The following is a 13,920-nucleotide window of genomic DNA, read 5'->3' on the forward strand; positions in this document are numbered from 1 at the left end:
GCTCAGAAAGGGAAGTTTGGCAAAACCATTCCCTCTCATCCTCCCCTCTCCTCCCCACAGCCTAGACCAGCCTAGACAGCTGCAGGTGCAGGGGCAATAGCTGTAACTTAGAAATGTGGTGTAGGAGAGGAGGCCACTGGAGAAGTAACCCTGGCAAACAGGAGCCAAAAATCAGCATGAGCTGATTTAAGATCGACACCTAAATAAGCAAAAAAGCCATGTCTTTCACCATGATCCTAGGTTATTCATTTGCAAATAAGGAACTGGCAATTTAGAACAAGTGATTATAGTTTCCACTTAGCACTTCTGACTTCAATTTTTCTTCTACTGCAAAGGTGATTTCCATTTCTAATCTTCGCATTTTATATCCAGAACCCCATGACAAAAGTCGCTGCTTGATTTTAAAACTCCAGTACTTTCCGTTTTCAGCTATCCTCATTTTGCAATTAAAAGTTTGCTAACCACACAGCTTTTAAGTTTTAAAAACACACAGTAATGTGTTTGGGAGCAATTTCTGTAGTTTCCTCTGCTCAACTTAGCCTTCAGAAGGCACAGAGAGAAAGCAGCTACAAGAATATAACTTTGCCTTAGAAGGAGCTAGTGCTAGATGGGGGCTCACAGCCCCCATCTAGCCCTGCATCAGTATGACAAATCGAGCCCTGAGTACTGGGCAAGCTCAGGTGTTGGTGTTGCCTGTTCCACCTGCCTGGCACAAGCCCCACCACGAGAGCCCACCCACTGAACTGCTCAGACCAAGCTATGCCCCAGCCTCCCACCAGCCCAGAACCCAGTTGACCTTTCCCCTCTCCCCAGCACCCCATTACCCCTGCACTGGACATAGGGGAAGCTTTTGGGAGCCCACCTAAGTCTGGCAGGGGTGGAAAGCAAAAGCCCACACTCCAGCACCTGGGCACCTTCCATTCACGCAGACCCGGGGTGGTGCATTGGGACACCACCACTGGCTCTGTTTCCTAACTTTCTCATCTGGGGCCTGCACCACTGTTATGGTGCCTCAAGAGTGAGGCCCAGGCTAACAGCTTTGTTACAGGAAGCCATTCGTCGAGACAGTACAAATGTGCACACAGTGCCCAATCCAGACATGAAACACAGGACTTACAGAAGAAGAAAACTACCACATACTCACAGGCACTGCTGAGGACACAAACTGCGATTTGTTTGTGGCAGAACTTTTCAATGAGCATAATGTGGGAGCCAAACCCCTCATATTTCTATAACAGTTTTATTAATAATTGAATATAATTCACATAACATAAAATTCATCCTTTTAAAGTATGCCAGTCAGTGATTTTTTTTTGTATATTCAGAAAATCGTGCAAGCATGACCACTATCTAATTTTAAAACATTTTCATCATTTTGACCCCAGCCCCTGGCAACCATTAATCTATGAATACTTTCTGTCTCTGTAGATTTGCCTGTTCTGGACATTTCATATACATATAATCATATGATTTTGTGACTGGCTGTTTTCACTTGGCATAATGTTTTCAAAGTTCATCCATGTAGTACCATATATCAGTACCTCTTTCTTTTTTATGGCCAAATAATATTCCATTGTGTGTATATATCACCTTTTATTTATCCATGTCAGTTGATGGACAGTTGGATTGGTTCCACTTTTTGGCTGTTATAAATAATGCTGCCATGAACATCTGTGTACAAATTTTTGTGTGGAGATACGTTTTCAATTCTCCTAGGCATATATCTGGAAGTTGAAATGCTGAATCAAATGGTAGCCCCATGTTTAATTTTGAAAAACTGCTAAACAGTTTTCCAAAATGGCTACACCATTTTACATTCCCAGTAGCAATGTATGAGGGTGCCAATTTCTCCATGTCTTCACTAAAACTTTTTACTATCCATCTTTTTTATTATAGCCTAGTGAGTATAAAATGGTATCTTCACTTTAGCACCACAACAATAGGACTCCAGTAAAATAACAGTGGATTACACGTGAAAATGCAGCAAGACTCAGACTCTGTTTAAGAAGGTTCTTAAGAAAACACAAAGACAAAAAAACTAGAGGAAAAACTAGAGGACACTAGAGGAAACTGAAGCCTCTGGGACCTAGAGTTACAGCAAACATGCCTTAGTCTGTGTTGCTATTACAAAATACCACAGACTGGGTCATTTATAAACAATAGAAATTTATTTCTCACAGTTCTAGAGACTGGGAAGTCCAAAATCTAGGCATAAGCGTTCAGTGCCCAGTGAGAGCCTTTTTTTTTTTTTTTTTTTTAAATACAGAGTCTTACTCTGTCACACAGGCTGGAGTGCAGTGGCATGTTCACAGCTCACTTCACCCTCAACCTCCAGGGCTCAAGTGATCCTCCCACCTCAGCTTCCCAAGTAGCTGGGACTACAGGCACACATCACTATGCCTAGCTAAATTTTTATTTAATTTTTGTAGAGATGAGTTCTCACTGTGTTGACCAGGCTGGTCTCAAACTCCCGAGCTCAAGTGATCCTCCTGCCATGACCTCCCAAGGTGCTGGGATTACAGACGTGCACCACCATGCCCAGCTGAGAGCCTTCTTCCTGAGTCTTTACATGGCAGGAGGGGCTAATGCTAGATCTTCACATGGTGGAAGGCACAAGGGCAAAAAAAAGAGCCTACGCTACTTTCCTCCAGTCCTTTTAAAAAGCATAAATCCACTCATGAATGTGGAGCTTTCATGTCTTAATCACTTCCCAAAGGCCCCACCTCTTAATACCATGACAATAATAAGTTTCAACACACAAGTTTTAAGGAACATTCAGACCACAGCAAAACATTAAACAGCCCAACTCTGAGAAAGATTAACATAAACCCTCACACTAAAAACATATTTCCCTCACTTCCCATTGCCAGATACATCATATCCAGCTTTCAATTAAAAATTACAAGGCGTGCTGGGAGGCAAGAAAAATTACAATCTGAAGAAACAATGAAAGCATCAGACCCAGACTCAGACATGATAGAGATTCTGGAATTATCAGATAGGGAATATAGTTGAACTGAAGAGCATCATCAATCAAATTGATCTAATTGACATTTAAAGAATATTTAATCCAACAACAGCAGAATACAAATTCTATTCAGCTCACATGCAACATATTTCTCCTTCATTTCTGAGTTTTGCTGGATGTGGAAATGTTTGTTGACAGTCTTTATTTCAGCATTTTGAGTATGTCCCCCATAGCCTTCTGGCTTGCATGGCTTCTGATGAGAAATCTGCTGTTAATCCTATTGGGGATCCCTTGTCTGCTTTGCTCTCATTGCTTTCAAGATTCTGTGTCATTCTAACTGGTGTGAGATGGTATCTCATTGTGGTTTTGATTTGCATTTCTCTGATAGCCAGTGATGATAAAGTCAGGGAACAACAGGTGCTGGGAGAGGATGTGGAGAAATAGGAACACTTTTACACTGTTGGTGGGACTGTAAACTAGTTCAACCATTGTGGAAGTCAGAGTGGCGATTCCTCAGGGATCTAGAACTAGAAATACCATTTGACCCAGCCATCCCATTACTGGGTATATACCCAAAGGATTGTAAATCATGCTGCTATAAAGACACATGCACATATGTTTGTTGCGGCACTATTCACAATAGCAAAGACTTGGAACCAACCCAAATGTCCAACAATGATAGACTGGATTAAGAAAATGTGGCACATATACACCTTGGAATACTATGCAGCCATAAAAAATGATGAGTTCATGTCCTTTGTAGGGACATGGATGAAGCTGGAAACCATCATTCTCAGCAAACTATCGCAAGGACAAAAAACCAAACACTGTGTGTTCTCACTTATAGGTGGGAATTGAACAATGAGAACACATGGACACAGGAAGGGGAACATCACACACCGGGGCCTGTTGTGGGGTGGGAGGAGTGGGGAAGGATAGCATTAGGAGATATACCTAATGTAAATGACGAGTTAATGGGTGCAGCACACCAACATGGCACATGTATACATATGTAACAAACCTGCACATTGTGCACATATACCCTAAAACTTAAAGTATAATTAAAAAAAAAAAAGATTCTGTGTCTTTGGCTTTTGACAGTTTGGCTATGATATGCCTCGGTGTGAAACTTTTTGATTTTATACAACTTATAGTTCATGGATTGAATGTGCAGAGTAATATTTTTCATCAAATTTGAGACATTTTCAAGCAATTTTAAATTCAAATATTCTTTTTCTTTCTTTTTTTCTCTCCTGTCTTCTGGGATTCCCATTAGGTATACATTGGCACACTTGAGGGTGTCTCACAGGTATCTGAAGATATATTCATTTTTCTTCATTCCTTTTCCTTTCTCTTTCTCATACTGAATCATCTCAATCAACCTATCTTCATGTATGTTGATTCTTCTTCTGCCAGTTCAAATCTACTGTTCAGCCCCTCTAGTGAATTTTTCATTTCAGTTCCTACACTTTCAATTCCGGAATTTCTATTTGGTTCTTTTAAAATAATTTTTATACTTTTATTGATATTCTGTATTGGTGAGATATTGTTCTCAAACTTTCCTTTAATTCTTTAGATATGGTTTATTTTAGGGTTTTTTTTTTTTTTTTTTGGAGATGGAGTTTCACTCTTGTGGCCCAGGCTGGAGTACTGTGGCGTGATCTCAGCTCACTGCAACCTCTGCCTCCCAGGTTCATGCAATTCTCCTGCTTCAGCCTCCTGAGTAGCTAGGATTATAGGTGCACGCCACAACGCCTGTCTAATTTTTGTATTATTAGTAGAGTAGGGTTTTGCCATATTGGTCAGGCTGGTCTCGAACTCCTGACCTCAGGTGATCCACCTGCTTCAGCCTCCCAAAGTGCTGGGATTATAAGCATGAGCCTCCGTACCTGGCCTCTTTTAGTTTTTTGAACATATTTATAATAACTAGTGTTAAAGTCATTTTCTAGTGAGTCCAAGATATTAACTTCCTCAAGGACAGCTTCTATTGGTTGCTTCTTTTTCCCTAGGTATGGGCCATACTTTCTAGTTTTGCTCTGTGTCTTATAATTGTTTTTATTGAAAACTAGACATTTAAATAATATACTGACTCTGGAACTCTATCTCCTCTCCCTTCTTCCCAGATGCATTGTTGTTGCTGTTTGTTTAGTGATTTTCTAGGACTAAGTCTAAAGTCTGTATTCTTTGTTATGTGTGATCACTGAAGGATCTGCTCAGTTAGCTTAGTGGCTGGCTAATGACTGAACAGAGATTTCCTTAAATTCCTTGCAAGTTTCCCAACCTTTGCAGAGGGGCTGTGTGAGTTTGGGGGCATGTATTTGATGCTTCAGCAGGCAATTTATGATCTTGCCTTAGGTTTCACACTGTGCTTACACAGAGCCTCAAGATGAGCCAGAGGTGAGAGATTAGGACCTTCTCAGGTCTTTCCTGGGCATGTGCAAGTCTTTCTCATGCCTGTGGCTTTCTAGGAATATTTTAGAGCTTTTCAAAATCCCCTATGGGATTTTCCTCTTAAATTTTTTGGGCAGCCCCTTATAAGCTTCAATTAATATTGCTATTTCCAGCAACTATGACATTAAACAGCTGCCACTGATTGTTTTCAACAAACACCCTACGAATAGGGCTATTCACACAGAGCAAGCTCTGAGTCAGGTCAAATGAAGACAAGCTTGGGAATGGAAATTTCACGGAACTATTGACATGTCAAATAGTGATGATTCTTTGAGGATGGAGCTTTGGAGGAACTTTGAACCCATTCTGTCCCCTCCAGTAACCATTAGGCAAATGGTTTTCACAGCTACTGTAGTTCAAGGCTCCTGATTTTCAAGGCTACTGTGAAGATGGGAAAAGGGAGATTAAAAACAGAATAAGTTAAAATGCCACAAAGCCCACTGCTTCTATCAAAATTCATCCAGTTTTCTTAAATAAACACTTCTAGGATTGTTGCAAGCCTTTAATTAATTTCCAGAGCTGTGGAAAGGTTGATTTTGACCATTTTTTCCAGTGTTCTTATTGCTTTTATGGAAGAACAGGTTTTTGGAGGCCCTCACTCCACCATTTCAGAATTGCTTCTCGCCAATCCCCTATCTTACTGGTAAAGAAACTGAGGGACATGACTTGTTTAAGTTTATGAAGTTAGCAGAAAAATATGAAACAACAAAGCCCAGCCGAGCAAATGATCTTTCTGCATACTGTCCAGCCTCTGGCATTTCTATCTTCATTTCCTGAGGCTGCAAAGAATTCTGTGTCAGAGTCACTCCGGGAGAGAGAATTTATTTCAAGAAGCCCACGAAAGAAAATAATTGTCCTATTCTGTCTCCATGTGTGCTGTTAACAGTCAATAACAGCTGATGTGTCAGCCCCAGGCCTTGGACTTGGGAGGCTCATTGTCAGGTAGAAGAGTAAAGACAGACATATTTGTAGTGAAAGTTTACAAAGTGAAAAGTACCAGGAAGAAGTTGGGATTAAGTATGAAATTCAGAGGACAAAAGTGTTTTCCCAGCTGGCTCATGTGTGGAGAGAGCTATGGGTGATGTCACATGCACCAGCTCATCCAGCAACATTTCAACCATGCTGCATGCTCCGTCCCCAGCTGGAGCCACTCTGCAACTGAAATAAGTCAAGGAAGGTGTCACTCCCTTCATCTCGCTTCATGACTAACACAGGCCCTAAGCAGGGGCTCACCTCAACATTCCCTTCTTGGGAGAAGCCTCAGATTTCAGAGGCTAATCAGAGGTGACCCATTACTCACCAGCTCCAAAGGCAAAGAAGAAGCCTTTGTCAGGGAACTCCTCCAAAAGGGCCTTCACCCGCTTCCCTATTCTCTCATTTCGCTTGTAGATCAGCTCCTGGCGTAAGTAGCTGTCAATCTCCTGAGCAGTGATGCGCTCCTGAGGCAGTAGCGTGGCATTAATAAAATTGGGAACCTCCACCAAAATAAAGAGAAAAAGATAACGAGCAACAGAGTTATTAACAAAGTTACTTCATTGGAGCATCAAATCCCCCAACCTAGATGGTCAAGACGTTGTCAAGAGAAGAGTGACACCGTTCTTGGAGTTTCCTGTCTGCTGTTTCCAACTCTATCACATTCCCTGTAACCAAAGTGAAAAAAATATTAAGTGAAGTGCACCGAATGAACTCTTAAGCTATTTACAACTGCACTTCTGTTTTAGTTAAATGGCTCTGTCTGATGCCATGTGTTTATAAAAAAAAAAAAGGACACTGTCTTTGCACAGCGCATCCATAGTTTTAACTTGTGTGATTCACACATGCTTTTCTTATAAAAATAGTCTTATATAGTTACATATTTTAGATTCTATTACCAAAAACATGAAATTTGTATAAACACTTAAATGTTTTATAAATCCTCTACTTTACATTTTCACTATTTCTCCACTTCCTATTTCTCTCTCTTGCTTTCCCCAATGTTCTTTGCCCTCCTGGCAAATATTTCACTTGATTCTGGTATACATGTTAGACATATTTTGGCTAATAACAGTTTCAGTATTTTGGCTAATAACAGGATGCAAGTGCATCAAAATTGTGACAATCAAAATTGTGACAATCAGCATGGTTCTTGCAGCCCAGGAGTTACAAGTAAGGCTGGCACTCTGTGTTTTCTCCCCACCCCCTCAGCTGTCTGGCTTCCCAAACCTCAGCCTCCCACTCCTCCCCCTGGGTGCATGCTCTCTCCTCCACCCAGGGACTTAGCAATGTTACCCATTATCTTGGTCAGTATCTACCCTGCCTGCTGCTGCTGCTTCCAGTAGCCTCTCAAAAAGCTTTCCAAAGTCCTCAGATTCTGTGACATAGCATTAACTTCCATCTTATGGACAACAGATCTCCTTTCGCGATGGCCTCGAAATGATATTCTTTCATTTTCAAATCGACAGCCTTCATCTTCTACTCTGTCATCTTTTTTTCAATCATGTCATTTATGTAAGATCCCCTGCCCATTTCCCAAAATCTCTTCTCTTCAGCAGAGCCCCCCTCTCTACCAGCCTCTCTACAGAGGCAGCGTCAGATACACAGGGTGACCTCCCTCTGACATCCTGCTCCACCTTCTAAATTCCAAACATCACCCAAAGCCTGCACCACTCCCTGGTGGCCAGCCTGGCCCTCACTCACAGTGGCAGCACATTCCCTGACCTCCTGTACGGGCCCTGTGGGCAGGACAGATGTGGGAAAGCCACAGGAGAAAAATGCATAAAACATCTGTATTATCTGCTCCATCAGCCTCACCATTTGCCCACGTAATGACCAAATCCTCCATCCACATTAACTTTTTTCTGCTGCTTCAAATGTCAATTTCCCAATTGATCTTGACTTTTCTCCCCCTTTCCCTACCCCCAGCAAGAGTGCAGGTAAGATTTATCACCACCAACAACTCTATTTTTCCTTCTTTAATGTGTTTCTTGTTCTCCCTTTCCTCCTGCTTCACTTTGTCTCAATTTGGCTTTTTCTTCCTCTAGATTTTTGGGGATGCTCATTACGTCTTTTGAGGCTTCTGTCATTAATGAAATGTCACCTTTCTGGGCTGATGCTGCACTCAGCCTGTACTGTCCTTCTCCCCATTGCTGCTATTCCTCCTTCAGCTCTCATGTTCACACATGTCTCCTTATGGCTGGGTCCCCAGATTTAACATAGACCTGTATAGCATCACCCACACCCACTAGCTCCTGCCTCCCCTCTCCAGTGTCCTCATGCATGCGGACACCAGTCCTGGGTGGGGGAAACAACACACTCCCCTACCTCAGAAGATTAGCTGGTGTTTGCTATTTGCATGTAGTCCTAGAGAGGAGGTGAAGGCACCATGGCTTGTCCCATGGGAAGCCTGCTGATAAAAGCATAACAAAGATCCATCCCACTTCCCTCCTGGAAGGAGACCATGATCTTCTGAGGCTGACCAGCTGCTTCCTTCCACTCAATGGCCCACAGGTAAGGCCTGAGCTGGGCAAACACTCAATCCACCAGCTCAGCCACACTCATCCTGCAATACCACAGGATGCAATGATCCACGTCTGCAAATGCTAGCAGCCTTCCCAGCTCTGATGCCCCAACCCTGTAAGCATTCTGTGAATACACAGTTACATCATGTTCACATGTTCCTAGAGGCCACTGAAGCTGCAGTCAAAGTTCTGCTCCATCATTTTGCAAAAGTGTGACCTAAGTCAGCCAGGAGGCCATCAGACTCAGAACCCTTCCCTTCCTCAAGGCTGGTTCATGTGGCCCACTGTTAAATCCTTTGAAGCTTCATCCTTTGGCTGGAATACTGGAATTAACCCTCATCAGTGCCCCTCTCTGTTCTTACAAGGTTTGTAAAGCTTTCATTAGCTGTAGTGCCTCATTCAATGACGTCTAAATCTGCCCACTTTATTTCTAGAGCCCTCATGACCTCAATCCTTTGTACACAGGATGTACTTGTTGCCAGGTAATGTTTTTATTCCTATAATTAAATGTGTGCTGAGCTTGGCAGGGGGAAAGGGTCTCACCTGGGAGCTGTCATGGCTGAGGATGATGGAGCTGAGGTCCCCGCAGTTATAGTGTTTGATGAGATCCTCCGTCGTGTAGCGGATCTGAAGACTGCCTGCTCGCAGGCTCTCCTGCTGCAGGAGGGTCTGGTTCAAAGCAAAGATGACCTAAAAGAAAGGTCTCTTTTAAGTTCACTAACAAGGCAACTGTTTGCTGCCATCTTATTTCTTTTGTCCATGGCTGGAAATACCTTCACCTTTGTGCTCATTATGTAAGGACGTGGATAGTCCTTAAAAAAGGGAACACAAATCCCTGGACAGCGTCCAAAGAAAAGGAGGAGAACAGTCCTTCCCAAATCAGCCCCAATCAGACACACCTAGGGAACTGCCTTATGGAGGACACAGACAACCTGGAACTCTTCCATGAGTGTGACCAAGAGGTGAGGGAACCCAAGAGCTGGCTTGTGAGGAACGACTGAGGAAGCTAGGAGGTGGGGCAGAAAGAGGACTGGGGACTCACAGACACACCTACAAGTGGGTTCCAATTACATAAAGGACTGGGCAGAAACCAATACATTATCCACATCTTTTCTAATCATCAGTGCAGCATTGCCAGCTAATGGTGTCATTAGATCCATGGGATATTAATGGAAGTTAATGAGAAAAAATGGGAAATGAAGGCTAAAGAAAATTAAACACCAGCCTGGCCAACATGGTGAAACCATGTCTCTAACTAAAAATACAAAAATTAGCTGGGCATGGTGGCATGTGCCTGTAGTCCCAGCTACTCAGGAGGCTAAGGCTGGAGAATCGTTTGAACCCAGGAAGCAGAGGTTGCAGTAAGCCAAGATTGTGCCATTGTATTCCAGGCTGGATGACAGCGAGACTCCATCTCAAAATAAATTAATTAATTAATTAAAGAAAATTAAACAGGTTTTAATTTTACAGAACTTCTCAGAGTCTTTGATATACTAATGTGTGATGTGGGTCTCCTTGATGGGGAACAGAGTACGCCAGGTTTCCCAAACATATTTGAGGCATACATCACAAGAGAAAGCTTCATTGAAACATCTTTTGGGAAAATCCAGATTCAAGATCCTGATGCCAGGAACCCTACCTCTCCAGCTCTAACCCAGCTCTCCAGTGCCCAGGAGAATTCATTTTACAAAGCAGGGAATTCTCCTGGGCACTGGAGGGCTAGATCAGAGGTGGGGAGGTAGGGTTCCTGGCATCAGGTGGGTAGTGGGGCTGGCCACCCCCTGCGAGGCTCCAGACAACACTTATGACCCGTGGAATTTTCTCTCTCACTTTCCCCAGGTACAGATGCAGCTCTATAGCCTCTGACAGCTCCCCTTTCTTGTGCTTCCCCAGTAATCAGCATACAGGATGCTGCCTTTGCTGGAATATCTCCTCACTCTTTGCTGCAATACAGACAGGCTTGGTCCATCTGTGTTGCAGCAAAGACTGACTATGAGGTCTTTAGCAAGATGTTTCAACTCTCCAGAGGCAATGCATTAGAGGTCTCAAGTCAGCAAATGACCCTACACAGCCCCAACCCCTTTCTCCTTTCACATGTTCTCCTCAATCTGAGTGGCGAGGAGACAAGGCTTCCTGGTTTGCCTCCCATGGGCCAAGGTGGCACAGGCCCACTGCATACCCCTTATCTCAGTCCATTTGTACTGCTACAACAAAATGCCTGAGACTGGGCAATTTATAAGGAACGGAAATATATTTCTCACCATTCTGGAGGCTGGGAAGTCCAAGATCAAGGCACTGACCTTTGGTCTGGTGAGGGCCTTCTTGCTGCATCCTCACATGGAAGAAGACAGAAGGGCAAGCTAACTGAATGGCTGCATGACACCTCTTTTATTAGGGCCTTAATCCCATAAAGGCCTTATAAAGAGGAGTCTTAATCCCATAAAGGCCCTTATAAAGAGGAGCCCTCATGGCTTAATCACCTCCTAAAGGCCTCATCGCTTAATACCATCACACTAGCAACATCTGAATTTTGGAGGGGACACATTCAAACCACAGCATCCCTCCTTCCACATAGTTACCTCCCTCAGTTACTCTAATATTTCCTGTGCCTGCGATGCAACCTTAACCAAAGGAGACAGATCTCTCCGTAAAACCCCTCCATCCTCTTTTCTCTCAATACCTCCTCCTTTTCTCTGGCAGAGGCACCTCCAGTCTCTCTGGAAGGCATCTCCCCAAGGTTCTGCACAATAGCCTCTTCTATCTTGGTACCCTCTAGACCATACTGTGTTCCCATCCTTCCCACGCCTCTACTGGTGACAAGCCAGAGCAGGTAACAATCCTGCTTGGTCATGCAGTGATTTGGTTTGGCTGTGTCCCCACCCAAATCTCATCTTGAATTGTAGCTCCTAGAATTCCCACGTGTCGTGAGAGGGACCCAGTGGGAGGTAATTGAATCATGGGTATGGGTCTTTCCCATGCCGTTCTCGTGATAGTGAATAAGTCTCATGGTTTTATAAAGGGGCGTTCCCCTACACATGCTCTCTTGCCTTCCACCATGTAAGACACGCCTTTGCTCCTCCTTCACCTTCCGCCATGATTGTGAGGCCTCCCCAGCCATGTGGAACTGTGAGTCCATTAAACCCCTTTCCTTTACAAATTACCCAGTCTTGGGTATGTCTTCATTAGCAGTGTGAGAACAGACTGGTACATGTGGGATCACAGCCTTGCCAGAGAAGCAGATACACCGAGGCACATGTCTGCAAACTGATCTAAATGAGACAACTCAGCCTTCCACAGGTATAAGCCCCTGCATTCTAAAGCCATACAATTAGGGCCTACCCACAACAACTGGGAATTGCCAACTGACTTCAGATTAGCTGGAGGAACAAACTTTCAAAGGTTTGGGAGGGAAGAGAGAGGGGCATTATGAAACACCTATCAGGTATGCCCAGCCCCAGGCCAAAGTCCACATACTCTGTCTCCATCTAACTCATCCAAGCCAAATTCTCAAAGTCTGATTGGCTCACAAATACCTGCTGATGAGCTTTGCTATTCTCTTAAAGGCATTGAGCACAAGCCCAGGTTACCTGGTGCTTAAATACCTTCCTCGAAGAGTGTCCATTAATTTTGAAATGTTTTTCTTTCTTAAGGTTTTCTTGGTATTTGGAGAAGATTGAGTTACCCATTGTAACAGACATGTCAATCTGCAAACTGGGGCAGACTGTATGGGCCACATCACAGATTAAATAAGAACTTTAGGCCATGCGTGGTGGCTCACACCTGTGATCCCAGCACTTTGGGAGGCCGATGCAGGTGGATCCCTTGAGGTCAGGAGTTCAAGACCAGCCTGGCCAACATGGTAAAACCCTGCCTCTACTAAAAATACAAAAATTAGCCAGGCGTGGTGGCAGGTGCCTGTAATCCCAGCTACTTGGGAAGCTGAAGTATGATAATCGCTTTTAACCTGGGAGGCAGAGGTTGCAGTGAGCTGAGATTGTGCCACTGCGCTCCAGCCTGGGCAACAGAGCAAGATTCCTTCTCAAAAAATAAATAAATGAAATGACTACTGGAGAGTTTTGTGCATTATAATGATTTAAGATATCAGATACTCCCCTACTGAGAATTATACACAATCCCTGGTGGAAGATGGGACGTTAGGACAGTGACCTGGCTAATGGTGTTCATCAGTGACAGGTTTCTGGCCCCGTGGTCCTCAAGGACCAGAAGGCCTGGGAACGGCAAAGTTGGGGGAGATAAGAGGGTGGGAAGAAGGGTAGCAAAATGCCAACTGTGATCCTGAGTTACTCTAGGATTCTGGAAACTGAGTGGTTGATAGACTGAACATCAAGAATGGAAGGGCATAAGGGATGATGACGGGTATCATAAGAGTTCATTCTGTGTCAACTAATCAAGGACAGAATCAAGGCAAGTCACAGTACTAAATGATCCTAAATTTTGTTCATTCATCCCTTCTTCTATTCTTTAATTCAGTCAATAAATAGTGATTATATGCCTACTGTTCCAAGCACTGAAGATACAGTCATGAACAAGACAAGATCCTTGCCTTTAATGGAGCTTTCATTTTACCTGAAAAAGGGGGCGTTTTTCAAGAAAAATCTTGAAAAGAAGGGTGGAAAGGAGGTCTGGTGTATCATAGAAGCTCCTGGGAGGAGAGTGAAAGGCAGAGGCCCAAAGTTAAACTCTCTGATTTCAGGCTTGCCAGGACAGCACATACACAAGCAAATCAAAACCCTTGATCATCCCAGTGTCATTGCTTTCTATTTTTCCTGGAGAGGAGGGAGGTCACCTCGTGTCACCCAGCACTATGGCGAGGAGGCCATACTATAAACACTCTTCTTTTAAGGAAGTTTGAACAGTGGGCTGTGCATCAGAGTTGGTGCTGAATCTTTCTTTTGTTGCTAAAAACCACAGAAATGTACTTTTTAAATCTCTAGCATGATTTCCTGTAATCACCACATGGCTTTCCTTTCAGAGCTGCTGCAA

General features: G+C 43.6%; 1 protein-coding gene across 3 annotated transcripts in view; it reads right to left on the reverse strand.

Annotated features, from left to right (window-relative positions):
• TRABD2A (TraB domain containing 2A) overlaps positions 1 to 13,920 on the reverse strand; it is a 59,645-nt gene that overhangs the window by 11,446 nt on the left and 34,279 nt on the right. Inside the window, exons 3-4 of one of the 3 annotated variants that reach the window (XM_055243635.2) lie at positions 9,460 to 9,606; positions 6,720 to 6,894 (exon numbers count right to left, since the gene is read on the reverse strand). In XM_055243635.2, coding sequence (XP_055099610.1) covers positions 6,720 to 6,894; positions 9,460 to 9,606 — 322 coding nt within the window. The remainder of the gene's footprint in view (positions 1 to 6,719; positions 6,895 to 9,459; positions 9,607 to 13,920) is intronic. The other 2 variants (XM_063617583.1, XM_055243636.2) reach the window with 2 other exon arrangements.

The sequence above is a fragment of the Symphalangus syndactylus genome, chromosome 14 (genome assembly GCF_028878055.3).
Source record: "Symphalangus syndactylus isolate Jambi chromosome 14, NHGRI_mSymSyn1-v2.1_pri, whole genome shotgun sequence".
NCBI classification, from domain to species: Eukaryota; Metazoa; Chordata; class Mammalia; order Primates; family Hylobatidae; genus Symphalangus; species Symphalangus syndactylus.